The 25,263-nt window shown below is 47.9% G+C and overlaps 2 protein-coding genes across 2 annotated transcripts; one reads left to right on the top strand and one right to left on the bottom strand.

Moving 5' to 3' along the window:
* Positions 1-12,164: 12,164 nt before the first annotated feature.
* LOC124659708 (MADS-box transcription factor 2) lies at positions 12,165-14,380 on the top strand. Its single transcript, XM_047197530.1, has 7 exons — positions 12,165-12,352; positions 12,838-12,904; positions 13,123-13,184; positions 13,270-13,369; positions 13,464-13,493; positions 13,601-13,645; positions 14,113-14,380. Exons 1-7 carry the CDS (start codon positions 12,165-12,167, stop codon positions 14,248-14,250), a joined length of 630 nt encoding a protein of 209 aa, XP_047053486.1. The 3' UTR covers positions 14,251-14,380.
* Positions 14,381-14,553: 173 nt separating this feature from the next.
* LOC124659707 (probable receptor-like protein kinase At1g11050) lies at positions 14,554-16,663 on the bottom strand. The gene has a single exon (XM_047197529.1). It carries the CDS (start codon positions 16,661-16,663, stop codon positions 14,759-14,761), a length of 1,905 nt encoding a protein of 634 aa, XP_047053485.1. The 3' UTR covers positions 14,554-14,758.
* Positions 16,664-25,263: the final 8,600 nt, after the last annotated feature.

The raw sequence follows: 25,263 nt of genomic DNA, 5'->3' as shown, positions 1-25,263 counted from the left end.
ACAAATTCAAGCGTGCGGTGGTCCTGGTTGAGGCGGACGAGGATGAAGGTGCTGCGGGAGATCAAGAGGTAGCAAGTGGCTGAATGGACTCGGGCGGCAAGCCCCGTGTCCCGTAAGTGGGTTAAGCCACAAGGCCCTCCAAAAGGGTTCGACTTCGACGTGACCAAAGCTGAGCAGATTTTCGACCTCTTACTCAAGGAGAAGCAGCTAAAGGTACCCGAAGGCCACAAGATCCCCACGGTGCAGGAGCTGAACGGAAAGCCATACTACAAGTGGCATAACACGTTCACCCACGCCACTAACGACTGGAGGGTGTGGCGTCAGCAGGTCCAAATGGCGATAGAACAAGGGCGGCTAATTTTCAACCAGTACGCCATGAAGGTCGACACACACCCCTTCCCCGCCGTTAACATGGTGGAGTATACTTACCATGGAGGGTGCCAGCCAGATTTCTCGTGCAATATCAACATGGTGGGACCTGGGCACCACTTTGGTAAGGACGAAGAAGGTCGGACACAAAGGAAAGAGTGGCGCCCCAGACAAGAGAAAGCCGATGATGAGACATCGGCTGGCACAAACATGGTCTTCATCCTTCCAACGGAGTTTAGTGCTCCAGGATTAGACGAAGCACCTGTGGCACAACTTGACTGCGGCCCACGGCCGGTCATCTTTGAGAAGCCACGAGAGAGAAGCTACATGCATCTGAAGGCCCCGTACTTGCGAGGTTACATCAATGGGCAGCTCGTCAACAAGATGTTGGTGGACACCGGAGCGGCGGCTAACATTATGCCATACTCCATGCTACGTCGGTTGGGACGCTCCAGCTCGGATCCGATCAAGACCAATGTGACACCGAGCGATTTCAACGGCCAAGCATCCGACGCACAAGGTGTTCTGAATGTGGATCTGACCGTAGGAAGGAAAACTGTCCCTACGACGTTCTTTATTGTCGACAGCAAGAGCTCCTATGCTGTCTTACTAGGGAGAGATTGGATCCATGCCAAATGTTGCATCCCATCCACGATGCACCAATGCCTAATACAGTGGGATGGAGATGAAGTAGAAGTCGTCCACGCAGATGATTCAGCCGAGATTTCAACGGCTGGCATGAACGTTTGGGAGACATCAGGCCAAGAGCCACTCTCGGGCATCAATTTGGACGACTGCGAGTGCATCGACGTGACAAAGGACGGGGTGAGGCTGGTTTTATCCACCGGCCTGACCGTGTAACAAAAGCAACATCGATGGACAAACATGGCGATGCCGATCCAGGGGATCGGCCCCCAAAGATCTATGAAGAAACATTACAAAACCTTCATTGAGCGCTTCGATCAATAGGGAGGCTGATTCCAGCAATCGGCCAAAATTATCCTCACCATACATTCTGCCTGGGTTCAGCAGTGGATCCAACAGGGAATACCTGAAGAGCCGATACCATCAAATCCCTTGAAAGAATCGGCTCGGGGGGCACCTAGGTGGATAAAACACGAGGATATGAAGTAGAAGTGTCTTTCAAATGCCCAGCAGCCCAAGATATTCTTTGATGATGGGTATTGAAGAAGTGTGGGGGCCGATACATGAATCGGCCGAAAAAAATTCAAATTTTTTTAGGCACAGCCGATGCGCAGACATCGACTTAAGGATAGAAAGCCGATGCATGGGCCATCGACTCAAGAGGTACAACTGTTATAAGCAGAGGCTCGATGGAGCAGGAAGTGGGTCACGAAGAGACTCTGCTGGAAGAACTCCTCAATGGAATGGTTTGGTGGCTCAGATCCTCTCTTCAAGAACCTCCAAATTCCTTTTGCAAGTATTCGAGTCCGCAATATCAGCTGGGGCAAGTTTGAGGGATCATGACCCTGACCAATGCCAAGAGCAGACATGGACGTGCGGATCAGGTTAAGGAGGGGTTGCATCAAATCCGCCAAAGGAAAGGAGCCGATCCGACCAAGCAAGGCGCAAGAAGTGGACCGAAGAAGCTCGGGGCAGCTCACCCCGAAGGTTCTTCTGCTCGAGGAGCCGATTTTGTTGAAATCGGTCGGCTCTGCATTATGACTTGGGGGGCCGATGGCGGCACATTTGGCTGGCTCACTACTTTTCTCGCCTTAACCGAGGCTCGGGGGGTAGCTTGCCCCGAAGGACCCTTTGCTATAGGAAGCCGATTTGGTTGAAATCGGGCTGGCTCTGCATCTCAACTTTTTGAGGAATGGTTGCGGGAAAACGAGGCGAGAGCTCGTCCCTGCAGTATCAGCTCCGGCCTCCGGGTTGATTCAGCAATGGCCCTAGAGCTCTCCCGAAGACAAAGGTTGCCGTTAATAACACACTCAGTGACTGCGGTTTGGACCTGCTCGGTTGGGAGTTGGGGATCTGAGGTTGAGCAAGGTTCACAGGTTACCATTTGAGGAGGTGGCTAAATTGATCTATCTCGAAATTTATCGTAAGAGGTCGATGCATTGCCATCGGCTCATTGAGCGTTGATCAAACTAACAATCGGCAGAATCAACACGAAGGGAAATCGGCAAAATCGAGTTAAGGAAAAGTCTTCTTCATTAATAAGAAAGGATTTTTACAATGAAGAGACGATTGCTCAGGCAAAAGAAGAGCCGATTGCTCAGGGCGCTACTAATCCTACATTACTAATCCTCGCTGGCATCATCATCGGCGTCGCCGTCGGCGCTACCGCCGGAGAATTCCTCGTCGCTGCTGCCCCAGCCTTCGGCCGGAGCTTCTTCTTCCTCGTCATCATCATCATCCTCGCTGTCCGCCCAAGCACGGAAGCGCTTCGTCGGCGGGTACCCAGCGGAAGAGGAGGAATCATCATCCTCCTCCTCCTCCTTCTCCTTCCTCGTCATCGTCCTCGTCCTCGCTGTCCGCCCACATGCGGGAGCGCTTCTTCGGCGGGAGCCTCGGCGGAGGGGAGGCCTCTGTCTTCTCTACTTCTCCTTCTTTCTCCTCCTTGTCGGAGGAGATGGGGTTCGCCCCGGAGTTGAGGTCGTCTTCATTCTTGCTCTTCGGCGAAGATTGGAGGGGAGGCCCGAGGGGGAAGAGGAAGAGGAAGACATTGCTACAGGGGAAGAGGGTTTTTGGGCGCCGGTGGACAGGACAGAGCAAGGGGATGAAGTGGCGAACCGTTCGGCACAGATAAATAAAAGGGGTGTAGTGGAGATTTAATGCCATGACGGTTCTCGAGGACGTGATGCCGAAATTATCAATTCGTGCAGAGAAGCCCAGGAGGCGAGGCGAAATGATGGAAGATTCTGCGGCAGTTCGCTCCGCCACGACATGACCCGACGAAAGAAAGCGTAATGATTTTGGAAATGTCATTTCCAAAACCAGGGGGGCATGTGTTATCACCAGAATTTGACCGGATCAGAGGTGGGCCGCGATTGGAGATGGGCTTGAAGATTATATACGGAAGAAATACATGAATCGGCCTTGTGTACCAAGTTTGGGCTAATTGCCCGTGTATCTGTACCATAGTAGGATACGTGTCGGATAGAAGTTAGAGTTTTACCCGTGCACGGTTAGGTGCACGCATGAATTAGAAAGTCCCCCGGACTATAAATATGTATCTAGGGTTTATGGAATAAACAACAACCAACGTTCAACACAAACCAATCTCGGCGCATCGCCAACTCCCCCGTCTCGAGGGTTTCTTCCGGGTAAGCACCATGCTGCCTAGATCGCATCTTGCGATCTAGGCAGCACACGCGTTTATTCGTCTCCCATGCGTTGCTCGTACTGAAGCCTTTTTGATGGCGAGCAACGTAGTTATCATAGATGTTTTAGGGTTAGCATTGTTCTTCGTATCATATGCTATCGTCGTGCAACCCTTAGGCATCTAGCCGCCCTTACGCCTGTCACGGGTGTAAGGGCGGCACCCCGCTTGATCATTATTTAGTAGATCCGATCCGTTATGATTGCTCCTTGTTCTTCAAGGATTAGTTTAATATCTGCATTGTTAGGCCTTACAAAGGGTTGGAGGATCCAGCGGCGTGTAGGGTGTAGTTTGCTAGCCCTAGACAGGACGTTCCGAGGATCAACCTCGTGTTGGTTTTTAGGCCCCGTCTAGGATCGGCTTACGATCACCGTACGCGAGCGCGAGGCCCAATCACGAGTAGGATGATCCGATTATGCGGTGAAAACCCTAAATCGTCGTAGATCGCTTCAGCTTTATCTTGATCAAGCAGGACCACCATCCGATCGTACACCTTGTACGTATCATGGGTGGATCGGCTCTTTGAGCCGATTCACAGGACAACCTGAGAGCCGATCGAGGCTCGTATTTAACGTTTACGTGTATGCCATGCAGAAACTAAGCGAGGCATCATCCAACACCTTCCTGACCAGGTATAGGTCAGGTGGCACGCCCTTGCGACAGCATCGGACGTGTGCGCAGAAGGCTTTGCGGGCCGTCGCTCGGAGGGACCAGGACCAGCCGCAGTCCTGAGTTGTTCCCGGCTCTACGGTGTTGCCCGTCGCTGCCCGCCGGTGGGTTTCTGACCGCAACACATTCTGGCACGCCCGGTCCAACGTTCAACAACAATGCAGATATTAAACTAATCCTTGAAGAACAAGGAGCAATCATAACGGATCGGATCTACTAAATAATGATCAAGCGGGGTGCATTCCTTACACCCGTGACAGGCACATCAAATTGAATTTTTTTTAAGAACAAAGCCGATGCATAGCCATCGACTCTAGCACAATGACACAGGAGCTACCCGCTGCGTGTTCAGGGCACAAGGCAATGCTGTCCGAGGAGTTAGGCCATTGGTGAGTATCTGCATATCGGCTTTCAACGGAGGAAGGGTGATCGGCTTTGGCTGGCTCTGCACGGTAGTTCTCTCAGACATGATTGAGCCTAGGTCCATTTGTCTGAATTGCGTGTCCTCGTCTCTGTTTCGCCTTGACTGAGACTCGGGGGGCAGCTGGCCTGGTGGATGCTCTGTTTTTGAAAGCCGATTGGGTGGCCATCGGCTAGTCCTGCGTCGTGATTTTCGTCAAGGGTGGTAATCCAGCAGAACTCAAACTCATTGATCGAAAAGATGAAGGATAGTTCATGAAGGTTTGATGCGCTGACATCGGCTTATTGAGCTTTGACCAAGATTGCAATCACCCCGTGGTCGAAGAGATGAAGGGCGGATTATGAGAGACCGATGTGTTGCCATCGGCTCATTGAGAATCGGTTTAAAAGAAATCGGCAAAATCAAATTGGGGAAACTTCTTCATTAATGAACAGGATTTCTTACAAAGAAAGAGCCAATTGCTCAAAGAAGGAAGAACAAAAGAAGGGTCTATTGACCAATCTACTACTACTAGGCCTACACTAGTAGATCCTAATCTACGGGCCATCGCTGCCCTCGTCGTCATCCTCGGAGCTCTCATCGGCACTACTGCCGATGGGCTCCTCGTCGCTGCTCCCGTAGCCCTCTATGGGAGCTTCATCCTCCTCTTCATCATCGCTGCTGTCGTCGTCCCACCACATGCGGAGGCGTTTCGCTGGCGGGTAGCCCTCGAGGGAGTCGTCGTCGTCTTCCTCCTCCTCTTCTTCAGAGGAGGGGCAGCCGTCCCGGGGAACCGGTCATCCTCGCTTTCCGATTCCGGCCTCCCGTCGGCGAGGAACTGGAGATCTTCATCCCCGCTGGTCAAGGACTGGTCGTCCTCGGACCAGATGGAGGAGGCGTGGTCTTCCTGGTCCCATTCTTATGGTGCGCGGATGTCCTCCGGCGTCTCGCGGGAGGAGGAGGATCCATAGGAAAGACCGGAAGAGGAAGAGGAGGAAGAAGACATGGTGGCGCAGGAGGGTTTTTTGGGTGCTAATGCGAAGGGGATGAAGAAGCGAACTGTTTAGAACGGTTAAATAAAGGGGATATGAGGGAGATTCAATGCCACAGCAGTTTCCGAGGAAGTTGTGCCCAACAGAAAAATTTTGCGAGCCACGCGGAGAAGTGGAAGAGGCAAGGCATCGTAATGAAGGATACTGCAGCAGCTCCTGCTCTGCCACGACATGACCCGACGAAAGAAAGCGTAATGATTTTGGAAATGTCATTTCCAAAACCAGGGGGGCATGTGTTATCACCAGAATTTGACCGGATCAGAGGTGGGCCGTGATTGGAGATGGGCTTGAAGAATATATATGGAAGAAATACATGAATCGGCCTTGTGTACCAAGTTTGGGCTAATTGCCCGTGTATCTGTACCATAGTAGGATACGTGTCGGATAGAAGTTAGAGTTTTTCCCGTGCACGGTTAGGTGCACGCCCGAATTAGAAAGTCCCCGGACTATAAATATGTATCTAGGGTTTATGAAATAAACAACCAACGTTCAACACAAACCAATCTCGGCGCATCGCCAACTCCCCGTCTCGAGGGTTTCTTCCGGGTAGCACCATGCTGCCTAGATCGCATCTTGCGATCTAGGCAGCACACACGTTTATTCGTCTCCCATGCGTTGCTCGTGCTGAAGCCTTTTTGATGGCGAGCAACGTAGTTATCATAGATGTTTTAGGGTTAGCATTGTTCTTCGTATCATATGCTATCGTCGTGCAACCCTTAGGCATCTAGCCGCCCTTACGCCCGTCACGGGTGTAAGGGCGGCACCCCGCTTGATCATTATTTAGTAGATCCGATCCGTTATGATTGCTCCTTGTTCTTCAAGGATTAGTTTAATATCTGCATTGTTAGGCCTTACAAAGGGTTGGAGGATCCAGCGGCGTGTAGGGTGTAGTTTGCTAGCCCTAGACAAGACGTTCCGAGGATCAACCTCGTGTTGGTTTTTAGGCCCTGTCTAGGATCGGCTTACGATCACCGTACGCGAGCGCGAGGCCCAATCGTGAGTAGGATGATCCGATTATGCGGTGAAAACCCTAAATCGTCGTAGATCGCTTCAGCTTTATCTTGATCAAGCAGGACCACCATCCGATCGTACACCTCGTACGTATCATGGGTGGATCGGCTCTTTGAGCCGATTCACAGGACAACCTGAGAGCCGATCGAGGCTCGTATTTAACGTTTACGTGTATGCCATGCAGGAAACTAAGCGAGGCATCATCCAACACCTTCCTCGACCAGGTATAGGTCAGGTGGCACGCCCTTGCGACAAGCATCGGACGTGTGCGCGCAAGGCTTTGCGGGCCGTCGCTCGGAGGGACCAGGACCAGCCGCAGTCCTGAGTTGTTCCCGGCTCTACGGTGTTGCCCGTCGCTGCCCGCCGGTGGGTTTCTGACCGCAACACAACCACAGGTAAGTCCATGAAGAGCTCACGAAGCCACTTTGCTTTAACAGTGGCTGTGTCTAATGCTGTGAGTTCTGCTTCCATAGTTGACCTCGTAATGATGGTCTACTTGCAAGACTTCCAGGAAACAGCGCCACCTCCAAGTGTAAACAAATAACCACTTGTGGCCTTAGTCTCATTAGCGTCAGATATCCAATTTGCATCACTATAACCCTCAAGTACCCTTGGATACCCAAGATAGTGAATGCCATAACTCGCAGATGCCTTTCAAATAGCCCAAAACTCTCTCAAGAGCATGCCAATGAACATCTCCAGAGTCTAGACACAAAACGGCTGAGTTTACTTACCGCAAAGGAGATGTCGAGCCTCGTGGCGCCGGCTAAATACATAAGCGAGCCAATGATCTCGCGAGTATCGCAATTGATCTCTAGCAATTCTTTTATTCTTACGAATTATCACACTAGGATCATAAGGTGTTGAGAAGATTTACGAGCCGCTATACCCGAAGCGACTTAGGATCTTTTCCACATAGTGGGACCGAAGCAATGTAATCCCACCATCGTCATCCTTCAGCAGCTTGATGTTTAAGATCACATCAGCTACTCCCAAGTCCTTCATCTCAAAACAACGAGATAGGAACTCCTTAACCTCCTTAATCATAGTAAGGTTGGTCCCGAATATCAATATGTCATCGACATAGAGACAAAGAATAACTCCCTCGCCCCCACCATGGCGATAGTATACACACTTGTCAGCTTCGTTTACAACAAAGCCTTCAGCGGTTAAAGTTCTTTCAAACTTCTCATGCCACTCGCTTAGGCGCTTGCTTAAGCCCATATAAAGATTTCAGTAATTTACACACCTTTCCTTCTTGACCATCTACTACAAATCCATCGAGCTGCTCCATATAAATTTCCTCTTCAAGCTCTCCATTTAGGAAAGCAGTCTTAACATCCATTTGATGAACGAGAAGACCATGTGAGGCAGCCAAGGATAGTAGCACTCAAATGGTGGTCAATCTGGCAACAGGTGAGTATGTATCAAAGAAATCTTCACCTTCTTTCTGGTATAACCCTTGGCCACAAGACGTGCCTTGTACTTTTCAATAGTACCATCGGGCCTAAGCTTTTTCTTGAACACCCACTTGCATCCTACAGGTTTGCACCCATAAGGGCGATCAGTAACCTCCCAAGTTCTATTAGCTAAGATGGAATCCATCTCGCTACGGACAGCTTCCTTCCAGTAGTCAGCATCCTGAGATGCATAGGCTTCTGAAATAGAAGTGGGAGTATCATCCACGAGGTACACAATGAAGTCGTGACCAAAGGACTTTGCAGTCCTTTGTCTCTTGCTCCTTTTGGGAGCTTCACTATCATCGTCCACAGGATTATCAAAGTGTTCTATAGCCATGGTAGGTTCAGGAAATAATTCCTGAGTAGATGAACTGGGCATCTCCTGAATTGATGAGCTAGACGTTTCTTTCATAGGAAAGATGTCCTCAAAGAAAGTCGCATCATTCGACTCCATAATTGTACCAACATGCATGTCAGATACCTCTGATTTTACTATCAAAAATCTGTAGCCAATGCTATGAAATGCATATCCCAGAAGAACACAATCCACAGTTTTTGGTCCAAGCTTGCGCTTCTTGGGTATCGGCACATTTACTTTCGCCATACAGCCCCAAGTTCGTAGGTAAGAGAGTTTCAACCTTTTTCCTTTCACATTCCTCAAAAGGGGTAATGGTTTTGTTCTTTGTGGGGACACGGTTTAGGACATGACATGCAGTCAATATCGCCTCCCCCCACCATGCCTTGGATAGACCCGATGTATCTAACATGGCGTTAACAAAATCGCTTAGAGTACGGTTCTTTCTTTCGGCCACCCCATTTGACTGAGGTGAGTAGGGAGGCGTCCTCTCATGGATAATACCATGTTCCGCACAAAAAGAATCAAACTCGTTAGAAAAATACTCTCCACCACGATCGGACCTTAGCCATTTGATCTTTCGATCAAGTTGGTTTTCTGCTTCAGCTTTAAAGATTTTGAAGTGATTAAGAGCTTCATCTTTAGATTTCAGGAGGTACACATAACAATATCGAGTAGAGTCATCAATTAAAGTCATGAAGTATCTTTTTCCTCCTTTTGTCAATTCACCATTCATTTCACAAAGATCTGAATATATAAGCTCCAGCGGTGCCAAGTCTCTTGCCTCCGCAGTCTTGTGAGACTTACGTGGTTGCTTAGCTTGCACACATACTTGGCACTTGGATTTCTTGACAATAGCAAATTTCGGAATTATATTCATATTCGCTAGCCGCGTCATGCACCCAAAATTAATATGACAAAGTCGTGAATGCCAAATATCGGACTCACTATCATTGCAAACATGATTAATAATTTGAGTACATAAGTCCGACAAAGATAAGCTGGAACAGGCCTCCGCACACATAACCATTTCCAACAAATTATCCACACTTGGAAATTACAACTTTATTGGACTCAAAAACCAACTTAAAACCATCTCGACATAAAAGCGATCCGCTAACGAGATTCTTATTAATGGAGGGAACGTGCTGCACATTCTTCGACTGGATGGTCTTTCCCGAAGTAAACTTCAGATCCACCGTACCAACACCACGAACAGAAGCACGTGAGCCGTTTCCCATCAGGACGGAGGAAGTCCTTGCGACCTGATAAGAAGAAAACATAGACACATCAGAACATACATGTGTATTGGCTCCGGTGTCCACCAATAAGGAGAATTACATACTGAAAGGACAGTAGGGGAAATACCGTACCCAACGTCCTTCATCTCAGTATCAACGCCAATAACAACATTTGCGGACTTGCCGCTGTTCCCACGCCGATCATGATGTTCTGGGCAATCAGGAGCCCAATGTCCAGGAGCGCCACAAACATGACAGTTCCCTTTCTTCTTATAAGGAGTCTTCCTCTTGAAGTTGGTTGAGTTGGAGGCTTTGTTCTTCTCATCAAACTTGCCTTTTCCATTGTTCTTATTCTTAGACTTGTGAGATTGGAAGTTCTTCTTCTGTACCACATTGGCACTAGAACCTCCCTCAAAACTACGAGCGCGTGTGTCCTTTGCTCTCGCCTTCTCTTCCACATGAAGTGAGCCAATGAGATCCAAAACGGAAAACTCTTGTCTTTTATGTTTTAGAGAAGTAGCAAAGTTCCTCTATGAGGGAGGAAGCTTGGCAATAATGCCGCCGGCCACAAATTTGTCCGGTAAGGTACACTTAAACTGCTCGAGTTCTTTGGCAAGGGACTGAATCTCATGAGCCTGCTCAACCACGGAGCGCTCATCAGTCATCCTGTAGTCATAGTATTGCTCCATGACATACGAGCTCGGTGCCGGCGTCCGAGACCCCAAATTTGGCCTCGAGCGCATCCCACGCATCTTTACCATGGTCGAAAGCCATGTACGGGTCAACAATGTTGTCCCCAAGAATGCTGAACAAGGCCGCCTTAAACATAGCGTCGACCTTCTCAAACTTTTCCTGCTCCTCTGCAGAGAGAGGCCCCTCAGGTCTAGCATCTGTGGCGCTAAAACAGCCTAGGTTTGTAAACCATAGAACTGCCTTTGTGCGCCACCTCTTGTAATGCATACCATCAAAGAGGGGAGGTCGAGTAGCGGCAGCAACGCTGCTTGAATTTATTTGCCTAAAATCAGATTTTTGGATTGTTGAATATATAAGCAAATATCCATATGAAATAATCCGTACAGGTGAATGATAAATCATGACCACGAAAATAACAAATAAACTAATCATGCAGACTAGTAAGGTAGATGAACAGATCACATCTAAATAAGATAAACTGATCGTGTCTACGACACAAACTAGAAGAAGAAACTCTAACAGAAACTGAAAGAGAGACGACAAGATCACATACTTTGCAGCAGCGTCGTTGTCGCCCATGTTGAGGTTGCCGAAGAAGTCGCTGAGGTCCGGGAAGAAGTTGTCGGTGTGGAGGAACTCGTCGTCCGATGACGACATCGTGATGCCAGTAGTCGCGCCGGAGCGCTCCCCAAAACCCGATTGCCCCTCACCCGTACGGGTTCACGAGAGGCGGGGTTCCGGAGGCCTACTGTCCCGGCAGTCGGTGCACGCCGACGGACGGGATGAGGAAGACGAAGGCGGCGACGCAATGAACTGGAAACAGGTAGTAGCGTATGCGTCTGGTACAGACTAGGGTTGGAGTCCGCGCTTATGTAGTACGGTTCGGGAAGGTCGTGGGGCGCAGCCCACGTCCGAGTCGAAGTAACGCGTCCGTTAATGACTCGAAATTGATTACACAATTAATTTCCCAAACAGCAAAAAGATAAGCTCGGCTCGGCGAGATTCCCGCAACCCGTGACGCGTCGTGGCGAGGCGTGGCGAGGCGGGCGACGGAGGAGGAGTGCGCGAGGGCTCTCTCTCTTCTCACTCACTTACTAGGACTAGAACAGCCCAGCTTATATACCACTCCAACTCCCTCCCAACTAGCAATGTGGGACTAAACTTCAGCCCCCACTAGTGCTGCCACTGATTATTGGAATGGGCCATGTGAATTTCAGAATTTGATAATGGACCATGGGCTAAAGGCTAAATCCCACTAATCAAATCAGAAACTTTTCCCCCGCCTCAGCGCTCAAATCATCAAAATCGGGTATCGGGGCAAGCAAACTAGCCGACGGAAGCCACGCCAAGCAAAAGCAGACAGAGCACTTGCCGTTTCCGGCTCCCACCTCTGAACCAACCCGAAAGTCCCCTCATCACCATTCCTCTTCCTCCCATGGCGGCCTCCTTTACTCCTCCCCCACCCCCACCGCCTTCCCCAGCCACATTACGCCCACACCAGCCTCCAGAACCCCGGAACAAACGAGCCCTTCCTGGCGCCGCCGGAGGAGGAAGAAGGAGCGGGGATGGGGCGCGGGAAGATCGAGATCAAGAGGATCGAGAACCAGAGCAACCGCCAGGTGACCTTCTCCAAGCGCAAGAACGGGATCCTCAAGAAGGCGAAGGAGATCAGCGTACTCTGCGACGCCGAAGTCGGCGTCGTCGTCTTCTCCAGCGCCGGCAAGCTCTACGACTTCTGCTCCCCAAAGACATCGTGCGTGCTCTAGCTCACTCTTCTCTCGGTTCTCTTTGACATGCACTGTTTAGGACTTGTCAGTGCTTGTGCTTTAGTTTCGAGGTGGCTTTTCTTTTACAAAAAAGAGGGGTTGCTTGTTTTATCCCAAATTCTCGATGGATTGGACGTTCTGTTGGCAAATATGCAACCTATGGCTGTTTTATCAGTAAAGGAGGATATACTTTAGTCACTGCAATTAGGTAAAATCTGCTACTCGTACCAACAACTTACCATGAACGGGATTGGGTAGGTCTAGATGTTTTCTGCTTGATTGATTTCTTGTACAGTAGGTTAAAGGTAAACTTAATTTGGTAGGACTGAGTAAACAACTGATACTTCCCTTTTCATAGACTAGATGGGAATTTGGAATCTAGAAAAAATATCTACTTTTCCATTCAAGTGGCACGTTGAGCAACCTTTACCCCTGTACTGAATTATTGATGCATCATTTTGGTGAGACATAGCCTATCAAGAATCTTGGAGAAGTACCAGACCAACTCCGGGAAGATACTGTGGGATGAGAAACATAAGGTAATTCCTGATTTCCAAAACAGATCAATAAATGCCTTTGTAGTGTTGCTTTTCTAGAGATAGAATACCACATTTTCTTAAAGCCAGGCTGAAAAGCCTTTTCAGGAAAAAAAAAAGAGCGACTGCATTTTCTTTGTTGAGCCAGTTGAGTAGAATGACTTATTGCAAAAAAAAAAGGTAGAATGGCTTATCACTGATGGACACATTCAACGTTTCAGAGCCTCAGTGCGGAGATTGATCGAATCAAGAAAGAAAATGATAACATGCAGATCGAGCTCAGGTAAATTCTTGAACATACCGTTTCTTTTTTTCCTTCGGGTACTTTTTCTACTGAGACTGTAGTCACCCATTATGATTTTATACAGGCACTTGAAAGGCGAAGATCTGAACTCACTGCAACCCAAAGAGCTGATCATGATTGAGGAAGCACTTGATAATGGACTGACAGGCCTGCATGAAAAACAGGTAATATAATTGTTCGACTTGTTGGTTGACATTGTACCATTATCACTATTGAATTATTTTTGGTTTCTGATCTTGCTTTATTCTGTTTGTGTAGATGGAGCACTACGACAGGCTGATGAAAACTGTATGACCTAGTTTTGGAGACATGATTACATGTCGTGTATTTTTGTTGATTATAATGCAGTTCTTCTATGCTTTCTTCTCACCCACTGTTTTCTTGGTCAATTGCAGGGCAAGATGCTAGAAGATGAGAACAAGTTGCTCGCATTTAAACTGGTAAGTGACCTTCCAGAATGACTCACTCGTAGAACTTATTGGTGAATAAGCTGTATCTGTTTTTGTTCAAGTTCTTATAAGCTAAAAACTATTGGCACACTGTTTAAATGCTGATTATTGTTCCTTATATGCATTCTATTTTTTGTTAGGGGCATAGACAAAATTCCTAAATGAGTGCATACACAAGAATCCTTCCACCAATAACAATTGTTGAAAATCATACAGTAATATCGCCTCATTAAACATTCAGTTATATAGGGTTTTCCCCCACCTGAAATTTTCATTGAAAGGAGGCCAAAACGCCCAGATGACAGCATAGACCAGGAGGGCGAGGCCATTAGACAGAGGAGCTACAGGGTTACAACATTATGCATAAGCATTTGTAAACGCTCTATCTGCACTGGACCGAAGGAACTTCCTATGCTGAATGTTTACCGAACACTCTGTTTTTTGTTCATTCTCTCCAGCATCAGCAAGATATCGCCCTGAACGGCAACATGAGGGAGCTTGAGCTTGGTTACCATCCGGATAGGGACTTTGCAGCCCAGATGCCGATCACCTTCCGCGTGCAGCCTAGCCACCCCAACCTGCAGGAGAACAGCTAGGCCGTTTATTCTCCACTCCCATTCCATCAAATGATCTTATCCACCACTGGCATGTATATGCACCATGCATTTTGCCAATTGTATCTCTCCTTTTGTGTCTGTTTGGATAAACAACTGGACAAATTATATCTGAAGTCGCTTGATGTGTCGATATAACTCTAGAACACTATTGTGGTTGCCGGTCTGCCCTCATTGTAAGATAGCAACAACTCTGGAAGTTGGTGTAGTACCAGTAACCTGTATCTGTATGTTTGTGTAATCGCCACAATTGCCAGATGCTGAATAGTTTGTACCTTGTGCAAGAAAAAGAAAAAGTCTCTTAGAGCTTTATTTGATGTGAACTTCAGTTCATTCAGCATATCAGCACAAGACAGTGTGCACACTCAATTTACATCAAGAAAAAAGTGATACAAACTCTGAACTTCAGTCAGCCAGCGGTTGCAGAAGTTTAACTGCTGCAGTATACGATTCCAATTTCAAACCAAACATCGCTGCATGCATCGATCCATCACCTGAGCATGTCGCCAAAGTCGACGAATGGACCACTCAGCACCGAAGATGCACTGAAGTTGCCGTCAGCTTCGTCGAACGGGATCCTCTGCCCGTATGGCTGAGGCCGGTCCGGCAACTCCGGCACGTCCAAGTCCCCCTCCAGCATCCTCAGCGCCTCCGGCATGGTGGGGCGGCACGCCACCGTGACGTGCGCGCACAGGATCCCCACGAGCACGAACCTCTCCATGTCCACCACGCTCATCCCCTCGCGCTCGCGCAGCAGCGCCTCGGCGAGCACCTCCCTGGCGCGCCCGGCCCTGACGAGCGCCCACGCCCAGTCGGTGACCAGCACCATCCCGGACGGGTCCGCGAGGTCCAGCGCGCGCCGGCCGCTCATCACCTCCAGCACCACCACGCCGAAGCTGTACACGTCGCTCTTCTCGGTGAGCTGCCCGTACAGCGCGTACTCCGGCGACAGGTAGCCGTGCGTGCCGGCCACGCGCGTCGTCAGGTGCGACTGCCCTTCCCGGCTCCGCCGCGCCAGCCCAAAGTCCGCCAGGCGCGCCCGCATGTCCTCGTCCAGCAGTATGTTGGTCGCCTTGATGTCCCGGTGGTAGATCCCCGGCTTGACGCCGTAGTGCATGTACTCCAGCCCTCTCGCCACGTCCATGATCACGCTCCGCCGCCGCGCCCACGGCATCGCCGCCCCGTCGAAGATGTAGCTATCGAGCGAGCCGTTGGGCATGTAGTCGTACACGAGGAGCATCTGCTTGCTGCCATGGTCGTCCGCGTCCTCGGCGCCGGTGATGCAGCAGCCGCGCAGCGGCACCAGGTTCCGGTGACGGAAGTGGCTGATGATCTCCACCTCGTTTGCAAACTCGTCGTCGCCGCCGTCCACGTCCGGGTCGAGCATCTTCTTGACGGCGACCACCGACCCGTCCGCGAGCACGCCGCGGTACACGACGCCGAACCCGCCGCGGCCGATGATGTTCCGCTCCGCGAACCCGCCAGTTGCCTTCGCCAGCTCACCGATCTCGAACAGCACCGAGCCGGTGTTGGGTCGCTGGCGCGACGGCCGCCGCTCCACGGACAAGCCACGGCCGGTCTTGATGGCGCCGTCATGCCGCTTCGTCCAAACAAGTAGCGCGACGAGGAGCGCGATGAGGAGGACGGAAGCGATCGGGACAACTGTTGCTACCACGATGTTGGTGTGGTTACTAGAGCTGGGGGTAGTGGAAGATGTGGGGTGTGTAGTGGAGAGAGCGAGGCCGAAGGCGCACGCGGCGGTGGCAGGGGAGGCAGGCCCGGCAGTGTTGGAGACGCCGGCGGCGTAGATTACGGTGAGGTAGAAGCAATTGAGGGAGTCGGAGCTGTTTCCGGCCGCGGCGGTGAGTCGAGCCGAGGCGCGGATGCCGGCGGCGAGGCAGCTGGAGCAGAGGGACATCGCGGCGAGGTCGGAGCCGCAGGAGGAGTTAAGGTCCCCGACAGTCGCGTCGCCTACGACGGCGACATACTGTGAAGCGGTGGTGACGCCGGCGCAGAAAGACGGGGATATGGCGAACTGGGATGGGACCGGGAAGCAGGTTGGCGCGAGCGTTGGCGGGAGCGAGAGCGGCGGCGAGGCGAGCTCGTCGGAGAAGGCGCGGATGCAGGCTGCGGAGGCCGTCGCGGACGGGAGGCGGAAGCGGCCGGTGGCACGGAGGCGCGCGGCGATGCCGATGCCCAGCACGGAGAGGAGCGTCGTGCAGCAGGTAGTGACGTTGGCCACCGGCGGCGCGCACGGCGCGCGGTCCCACGGGAACGTCCGCACGTAACCCAGGTCCAGCGGGCATGCCGCCTTTGGGTTACCGCTCCCTGCCGCGGCGTGCAGGATCGGTACGGCGACGAGGAGGAGTCGGATAAGCCCCGCGACGATCGCCATTAGTTTCCACGGACGAGCGAGCGAGAGAGCGCGAGTAAACAAACAAAAGGCTCTGACTGATCGAGTCTGCCATTTGGACTTTGGAGTCTATGGCTCGTGGGGGTAGCCTGACAGGTCAGCGTTTTTCTCAAAAACAAAAGACAGCTCGGTGTGGGTCCCATTTGGCACCTGACCGAAGCTGGAGATAGGGATCTATTGCTTTCTCCTATCCAATTTAATTATCGCAGATTTTGATAAAATTTTGGTTAAATCTACGAACAAGGTCAGAGGTTGTAGTTTACTATGTGTAGTGTGGGAACTTATAGTGGACAATTTAAGTTATCTGGCATTAAAAATGGTCATGGTAATATCTTAATACGTACGAACATGAGAGCGGCGAACTATTTTCAGGGTGAAAACCTAAAATCTTTGATCGGGCAACGATGGCGTTGGTGCACTGTTCCCTTCTTGGAGGCGTTGTTTTTGGAGAGTCTGTATTTCAGGTGTTGTCTTGGTGGTGGATGTATTGCTGTTGCTAGACCTGTGATACTTTTATTTCTTAGTTTATTTTTTCTCTTTTTTGGCTGTGTGCATCCGTACTGTGCATCCGTACTGCCATTAGGCTGGTGCCAATGCATAGCCTCACTCTCACCCGCCACGTCAGCTTTTTTCCTCACTCTCACCCCACTCTCACCCCACGGTGCCAATGCACAGGCTATAGTGCCAGCTTTACTTCTCTTTCCTCCACGTCGCCTTTTCTCTCTCCTTGCCATCAAGCATTTCATTTTCAGATTACAACAATATAAATAATGCAAGGAAATTATTTTATTCAACTAAAATTGTTACCGATTACATCATAAAAAAAATTACATAAAAATTTGAAAAGATTACATAAAAATTTGAAAAAATTACATAATCTAGGCATTAGCCCACACATGCTCCATCAAATCATGCTGGAGCTGTGTATACATCGGTGACTCCCTCATTTCGGTGTCATCCGATACCTTCGCCGAAAGTAGCTCGGAGGATAGTTGCAGTCGTCGGCGAAGTAGTCCTCGAACAGCCGATCGTGGGCACCAAGACGATCACGTCTGATGAACTCTCGGCGGCGTCGCGGCCGTCTTGCCTCCTCCTCCTCCTCGTTCAGCATCTCCTCCTCATACTCCGCTTGGAATGCAGCGATCAGATCACCCTCTATTCCGTCGCTCGAACTGCTGCTGGACGAAGACATGGGGTTGAGTGGAGTGGAAATGGAGAGTGGAGGAGATGAAATGGGTGTGGAGTGAGTGAAACCATATGGGGGTATTTATGGGGGGGGGGCTGAAATTTTAGGGTTTTTGAAGTACCAACGGCTACCCCAACGGCTAGCTGAGGTGGACGAATCACATCGCGCCACCTCGGCTACTACCGCCCTCTCTCGCTCGCTCTCGCCCGCGCTGCCGCCCGCCCCTCTCTCGCCCGCCCGCCACCGCGCCGCTCCGCCTATCGCCCCGTCGTCGTCGCGCTCGTCGCCGCCAACGCGGGCGGAGCCGGCGGCAGCGGGCGGCACCGCCGGGCGCCAGCCGCAGCGCCCCGCGCTCCCGTCCCGCCCCACTCCCGCCCCTCTCTCGCCCGGCGGCGGGCGGTACCGCCCGCGCTGGCACCAGCCTTAGGGTGTTGCGTTATTGCAGAGGCTGGGTGTAATTGGTATCTTTTGATATTAATATATTCGCTTTATCGAAAAAAATGAAAATAGACGTGGTAAATATCTGGATCTGATAAATAATACACAAAAATATGGCACTTCCTCCGATTTATATTATTTATCACTAATATGGATGTATCTAAAACTAAAATATGTCTAGATACATATTGGGGACAATTAATATGGAGCAGAGAGTGTATTGGATTTTGAACAAAATATGGATATGGAAATGGATATATTCTTATCCGAATAAAATTATGTTAGATTATATTAGTAGTTCTAAATTAGTCAACCAAAAATACTTACAAAGTATTCAATATATAATTTTTATGATTGAACCTGAAACAAATTGTGTATTCCTCCGTCTATAAAAGTATAAATAGATGTCTGATTTGTCCAAATCTAGATGTATCTAGACACTAAATATCGTCTAGATACATCCAAACTAAGACAAATCTCATACGCCTATTTATGGACATAGGTAGTATTATCACTGTCTAGTTGACTCACTATAAAATAAGCAGTCTATTATTCGTTATTCGTATCCATTACGAATTAAGAAAATATCCACTCTCCATTCATATTCGACATCCGTATTCACATTCATATCTGTTTTGAAAATATAAAAATGGATATGAAAAGAACATTCTACAGTTGACTCAGTATAAGATACACAGCCTATTACTCCATATCCTCCGAATTGAGAAAACATCCACTTCTCATTCCTATTCGACATCGGTATTTATTTTGAAAAATATAAAATAGATACGAAAAGAGTATTATCTAATCCGCATGCAATCCGTTTCCACTCATGTGATGCACGGGAGGTTTTGCATATATAGTACAGTGCTCAGTGCCGAAGCTAGCTAGTCGCAGGTATCTTTGGTCAATTCTGTGTGGTGTAGGCACGGTTTCTCTCACAGGCCAGCTATAGTAGCAACCAATGGCTAATGTTGTTTTCACGTTGTGTTCTAGCCTAAAGACTAAAGAGGTTTAGACTAATACGGTAACCTGTATGTCCCGAGTCCCATCAGGTACCGTACTGATAGCAGCAGGTCGTCGCTGATGGTAAGAATCATGAGAGAGTTGGTTCCATGTGGCTAACAAGATGCACTTTTCTCACGGGGTTAGACACCTTTGCAGCGAGAAATTTGATGTATCTGATGATAACGATGCTTGATCAGGAAATGTACGAGTAGCTGATAGTTTATCGTGTCTGGTTATCATGCCATTTGGTTGCCGATCTACACACTAGTAGAAAATGGCGCATCAATACCGGTTTCAGAGGGGTTTTTTTTGTACCGGTTAATCAACCGGTACAAAAGATCCGGTACAAAAGCCCCCCCCCTCGTACCGGTTTCTTACGAACCGGTATTAAAGGGCCTCCATGTGGGCACCCGGGAGAGCACAGGGGCGAGGGAGCTTGGTACCGGTTTATAATACGTACCGGTACCAAAGGTTGTCTGCCGCGGCAGAGAAAATGCAGAAATCTCTGCCGCGGCAGAGAATTCAGGGTTTAGGGTTTTAGGAGGGGTTTAGGGGTATCAGACAGTTTCATATCGCGTCGATGCGCCTGCTACGCGTTTGGGTTTAGGTAGTACATGAAGATAAAGGTGATGCATAGCAACTTGGTGCATACAATATAACACACGTAATTGCATAAGATCGCAAACTAAGTAGTATGCATGAAGATCAATCTTCATGCATATATAGTGGTACTCTCCGAGGCATATTATCTATTACATATAGCATAGTGGTACTCTCCGAGTCAAACTATATGTTACATGTACATCTTCATTCATAGTGGAACTCTGCGAATGGTGGTATGACGTTCCGAAGGAAAAAATCGCGCCAATTCATCGCCAATTACTCTGAAGCGTTCCTCGATTGAGATCCTGTCCCGCTTTCTTGCCAACTGTAAAAGAATAAGATACAAATGAATACATGAGCTATGTGTGTGTATATATATATCAAATCACAAACAAACAATTATTACTGAAACTAAGCACAACTTATGGTAACAAAATAAATTTGTGAATATTTTTTCGTACCTCTTTATTTCTTTGATTATTCGTTCTCTCGCTGACAATTATGTGGATGAACTCGCAAACGTAGTATCCACATAGATTAGTCCCCTCTGGTGGTTGCGGGTATTTCTGTACAAGAATATAATTCAATGAAACAATAATCAAGTATGATAAAGGTGTGTGGACCTAGGTAGTACTACTTACTTTGGCCGCACGCCATGTCAGCTTCTGTTTTCATTCATGGGACCGATCTTCCTTGATGAACATTTCCCATACACTGTCCGACAAAAGAAAAAGCTTAAAAGAGTTATCAATTAGTTGATATCAGGAAATTACCGAAAAGACCGATAAGATTTAAAATTACTTTTTGAGCATAAAAAACACGTCTTGTACAGTATGGCCTCTTTGCTTTGTGAGTCAAAGACTTCAACCTCTCCTTCATACATTTTAATGACGATAAGAATAAAGTGGAACCTGCGCACGTTTAAATATGCAGTGTCATATATATAAGTCATCAGTTAAAATTTGAACTTCTCGTGAGCAAAATAGAATGTGTTATAAGACAGTAACACTCATTTGAAGTTGTAAGGCCAAAGTATTATCCTTTTGTCACGTTATCGCTTCAAAAACCTTAGCAAAGTCTCCGGTGTATCCCTGTTATAGATGGGATCCTCTATGGTTTTTTCATGCATTGTATCCAGGTCAATGAACACAATGTGCTTGATTTCATCCCTTTTGCATTCGAGCATCTTCGATCTGCATAATATAGCACACAAAAGATTATAATTTGCAGACAATGAACGAGCTGAGCTAAAGACTTCTCAAATTACATAAATAAATCACTTACAGACAATAGCAACTGATGATTGATTTGTCGAGGGCCCAGAGATTGTATAACTGAAAGAGTTCGCCGAAGTCAACGCTCACAGAGTATTCTTGGAAGTAGTGCTCTTCCTTAACTCGCACCATGATAGACTCGATCCCTTTTTTTGTGGCATTACTATACCACGAATGCAAATTACGCATACTTGTTGGTAGCTTCCTGAGATTCTCGACCAAATCTTTCCCTTGAACAAATTTATATTATACTTCAGCGAAGGGGTAATCGATGTATTATCGAGAACTTTGAACGGCCTTCTCGTCAAACACCATGAGAGGGGGGACCGATTGAACGGGTTGTTCTCCGAGCTGGTGCACTTGTTGTTTCCCTTTTTTTGTTGTGACACCCGATTGATTGCGTTGTTTCGCCTCCACCATCGTGTCATACGATCTTTCAATAGAACGCCTATAGTCAGATGGCGGCGATGGTACAGGGTCATATAGATTCTCAACGGTACGCACAACTTTCACCAGATCTAGTGTCTTCTCAAAAGGTATCTCTGGCGCTTTCTTAGCAAAAAAAGGATTTGAGCTGGGATTGACATTTTTGCTCATTTTCCTCAATACTCATTTCCCAAGGTAACTTCTCCATAGGCGGTAGTGGTTTCTCCATTCTAAATCTCTTCCTAGGCGGAGTACCGTTCCGCTTAAAGGACGCTGTCTTACGCGGAGGATCTCGAGATGGTGGACTGACGCTGGGGTCTCTCTCAGGTAGGTGTGGCCTTTGCTGCTCTTGTGGACTGCTACCTGATACGTCTCCAACGTATCGATAATTTCTTGTGTTCCATGCCACATTATTGATGTTATCTACATGTTTTATGCACACTTTATGTCATATTCGTGCATTTTCTGGAACTAACCTATTAACAAGATGCCGAAGTGCCGATTCTTGTTTTACTGCTGTTTTTGGTTTCGAAATCCTAGTAAAGAAATATTCTCGGAATTGGACGAAATAAAAGCCCGGAGGCCTATTTTCTCACGAAGCTTCCGGAAGACCGAAGACGAGACGAAGAGGGGCCACGGGGTGGCCAAACCCTAGGGCGGCGCGGCCCCCCTTGGCCGCGCCGGCCTGTGGTGTGGCCCCCCGTGCCGCCTCTCGACTTGCCCTTCCGCCTACAAATAGCCTCCGTGACGAAACCCCCGGCACCGAGAGCCACGATACGGAAAACATTGCTGAGACGCCGTCGCCGCCGATCCCATCTCGGGGGATCCTGGAGATCGCCTCCGGCACCCCGCCGGAGAGGGGATTCATCTCCCGGAGGACTCTACGCCGCCATGGTCGCCTCCGGTGTGATGTGTGAGTAGTCTACCCCTGGACTATGGGTCCATAGCAGTAGCTAGATGGTTGTCTTCTCCCCATTGTGCTATCATTGTCGGATCTTGTGAGCTGCCTATCATGATCAAGATCATCTATATGTAATTCTATATGTTGCGTTTGTTGGGATCCGATGAATAGAGAATACTTGTTATGTTGATTATCAAAGTTATGCTTATGTGTTGTTTATGATCTTGCATGCTCTCCGTTACTAGTAGATGCTCCGGCCAAGTAGATGCTTGTAACTCCAAGAGGGAGTACTTATGCTCGATAGTGGGTTCATGCCCGCATTGACACTAGGACGAGTGACGAAAGTTCTAAGGTTGTGTTGTGCTTGTTGCCACTAGGGATAAAACATTGATGCTATGTCTAAGGATGTAGTTGTTGATTACATTACGCACCATACTTAATGCAATTGTCCGTTGCTTTGCAACTTAATACTGGAGGGGTTCGGATGATAACTCTGAAGGTGGACTTTTTAGGCATAGATGCGGTTGGATGGCGGTCTATGTACTTTGTCGTAATGCCCAATTAAATCTCACTATACTCATCATGATATGTATGTGCATTGTCATGCTCTCTTTATTTGTCAATTGCCCAAGCTGTAATTTGTTCACCCAACATGCTTGTTCGTCTTATGGGAGAGACACCTCTAGTGAACTGTGGACCCCGGTCCAATTCTCTTTCTCGAAATACAATCTACTGCAATACTTGTTCTACTTGTTTTCTGCAAACAATCATCTTCCACACAATACGGTTAATCCTTTGTTACAGCAAGCCGGTGAGATTGACAACCTCACTGTTTCGTTGGGGCAAAGTAGTTTGGTTGTGTTGTGCAGGTTCCACGTTGGCGCCGGAATCCCTGGTGTTGCGCCGCACTACATCCCGCCGCCATCAACCTTCAACGTGCTTCTTGGCTCCTCCTGGTTCGATAAACCTTGGTTTCTTTCCGAGGGAAAACTTGCTGCTGTGCGCATCATACCTTCCTCTTGGGGTTGCCCAACGAACGTGTGAAATACACGCCATCAAGCTCTTTTTACGGCGCCGTTGCCGGGAGATCAAGACACGCTGCAAGGGGAGTCTCCACTTCTCAATCTCTTTACTTTGTTTTTGTCTTGCTTTATTTTATTTACTACTTTGTTTGCTGCACTAAATCAAAATACAAAAAAATTAGTTGCTAGTTTTACTTTATTTGCTATCTTGTTTGCTATATCGAAAACACAAAAAAATTAGTTTACTTGCATTTACTTTATCTAGTTTGCTTTATTTACTTGTCTTGCACTCTACACTAAAAATTCAAAAAAATTAGTTACTTTTGTTACCATGTCTAGCTATGAACCTGTTACTTCTTCGCCTGAAGAATTAGTCTTCACTTTTAAACAAGGGGATGAGGAGAGTTTTAAGGATGCTTGGTCTAGAATTTTTACTTCCTATCGTAAAACTGAACCTCAAATGACTCTGAGTTTGCTCCTTAGTAATTTTTATTTTGGTCTTATGGTTCGCTATAGATATGCTTTGGATACTTTAGTGGGAGGAGATTTCCTTCATTGCAATGGGGATCAAGCTTTTAATGCCATAAAGAAGTTGGTTGCATCATATGATTCAGCTAATAACTTTGATTCGAGTCCTCGCTAGCATATATAGTAGATTAAATACTGCGGAGATAAGTACATCTCGCTTGAATGATAACTATTGCCACGTTCGTAATCGTCTTGAACAAGTTTTAGTGAACTCTAAACTCTCATTGTGGGATCCTGCTGTTAAAATTGCTATCGGTGATCGAACCCTCCATGCCTACTCTGTGATATTATGTATGAATTTTGCCTTATGCCTGAAAGTATTTATAAATCTTTGAAACTTTGGGGAGTCGAGGAAGGAGGAGAAGAGATAACTCTCATTGATAACTCTACTATAATCCCTAAAGGAATAGCTGCAGGTGTGCATACAACTATTTGTGGAAGAACAATATCTATTGATTATCTCGTTGTTGAAACAGGAAAACTCACACTCGGAAGATCCTCTGCTGAAACTATTGGGAGCAGTCATTGATGTTGGAGAAGGCACTTTGAAATTCACCTCTATACCGGGAGAAACTCGTATATTTACTAAACCAAAGGGAAAGAAAAACAATAAGAAAGGTAAGGGTAAAGCCCAAGGTAATGTTGATGCTCCACCCTTCGATAATACTTGATACACACTTTTGCGCCTAGCTGAAAGGCGTTAAAGAAAAGCGCTTATGGGAGACAACCCATGTTTTTACCTACAGTACTTTATTTTTATTTTGTGTCTTGGAAGTTGTTTACTACTGTAGCAACCTCTCCTTATCTTAGTTTTGAGTTTTGTTGTGCCAAGTTAAGCCGTTGATAGAAAAGTAAGTACTAGATTTGGATTACTGCACAGTTCCAGATTTCTTTGCTGTCACGAATCTGAGCCCACTGCCCTGCAGGAAGCTCAGAAAATTATGCCAATTTACGTGCATGATCCTCAGATATGTACGCAACTTTCATTCAATTTGAGCATTTTCATTTGAGCAAGTCTGGTGCCATTTTAAAATTCGTCAATACGAACTGTTCTGTTTTGACAGATTCTGCCTTTTATTTCGCATTGCCTCTTTTGCTATGTTGGATGAATTTCTTTGATCCACTAATGTCCAGTAGCATCATGCAATGTCCAGAAGTGTTAAGAATGATTGTGTCACCTCTGAATATGTCAATTT

Source organism: Lolium rigidum, chromosome 6 (assembly GCF_022539505.1).
Source record: "Lolium rigidum isolate FL_2022 chromosome 6, APGP_CSIRO_Lrig_0.1, whole genome shotgun sequence".
NCBI classification, from domain to species: Eukaryota; Viridiplantae; Streptophyta; class Magnoliopsida; order Poales; family Poaceae; genus Lolium; species Lolium rigidum.
The sequence above is the reverse complement of the archived record's forward strand: the minus strand, read 5'-3'. Positions and strand labels throughout refer to the sequence as shown.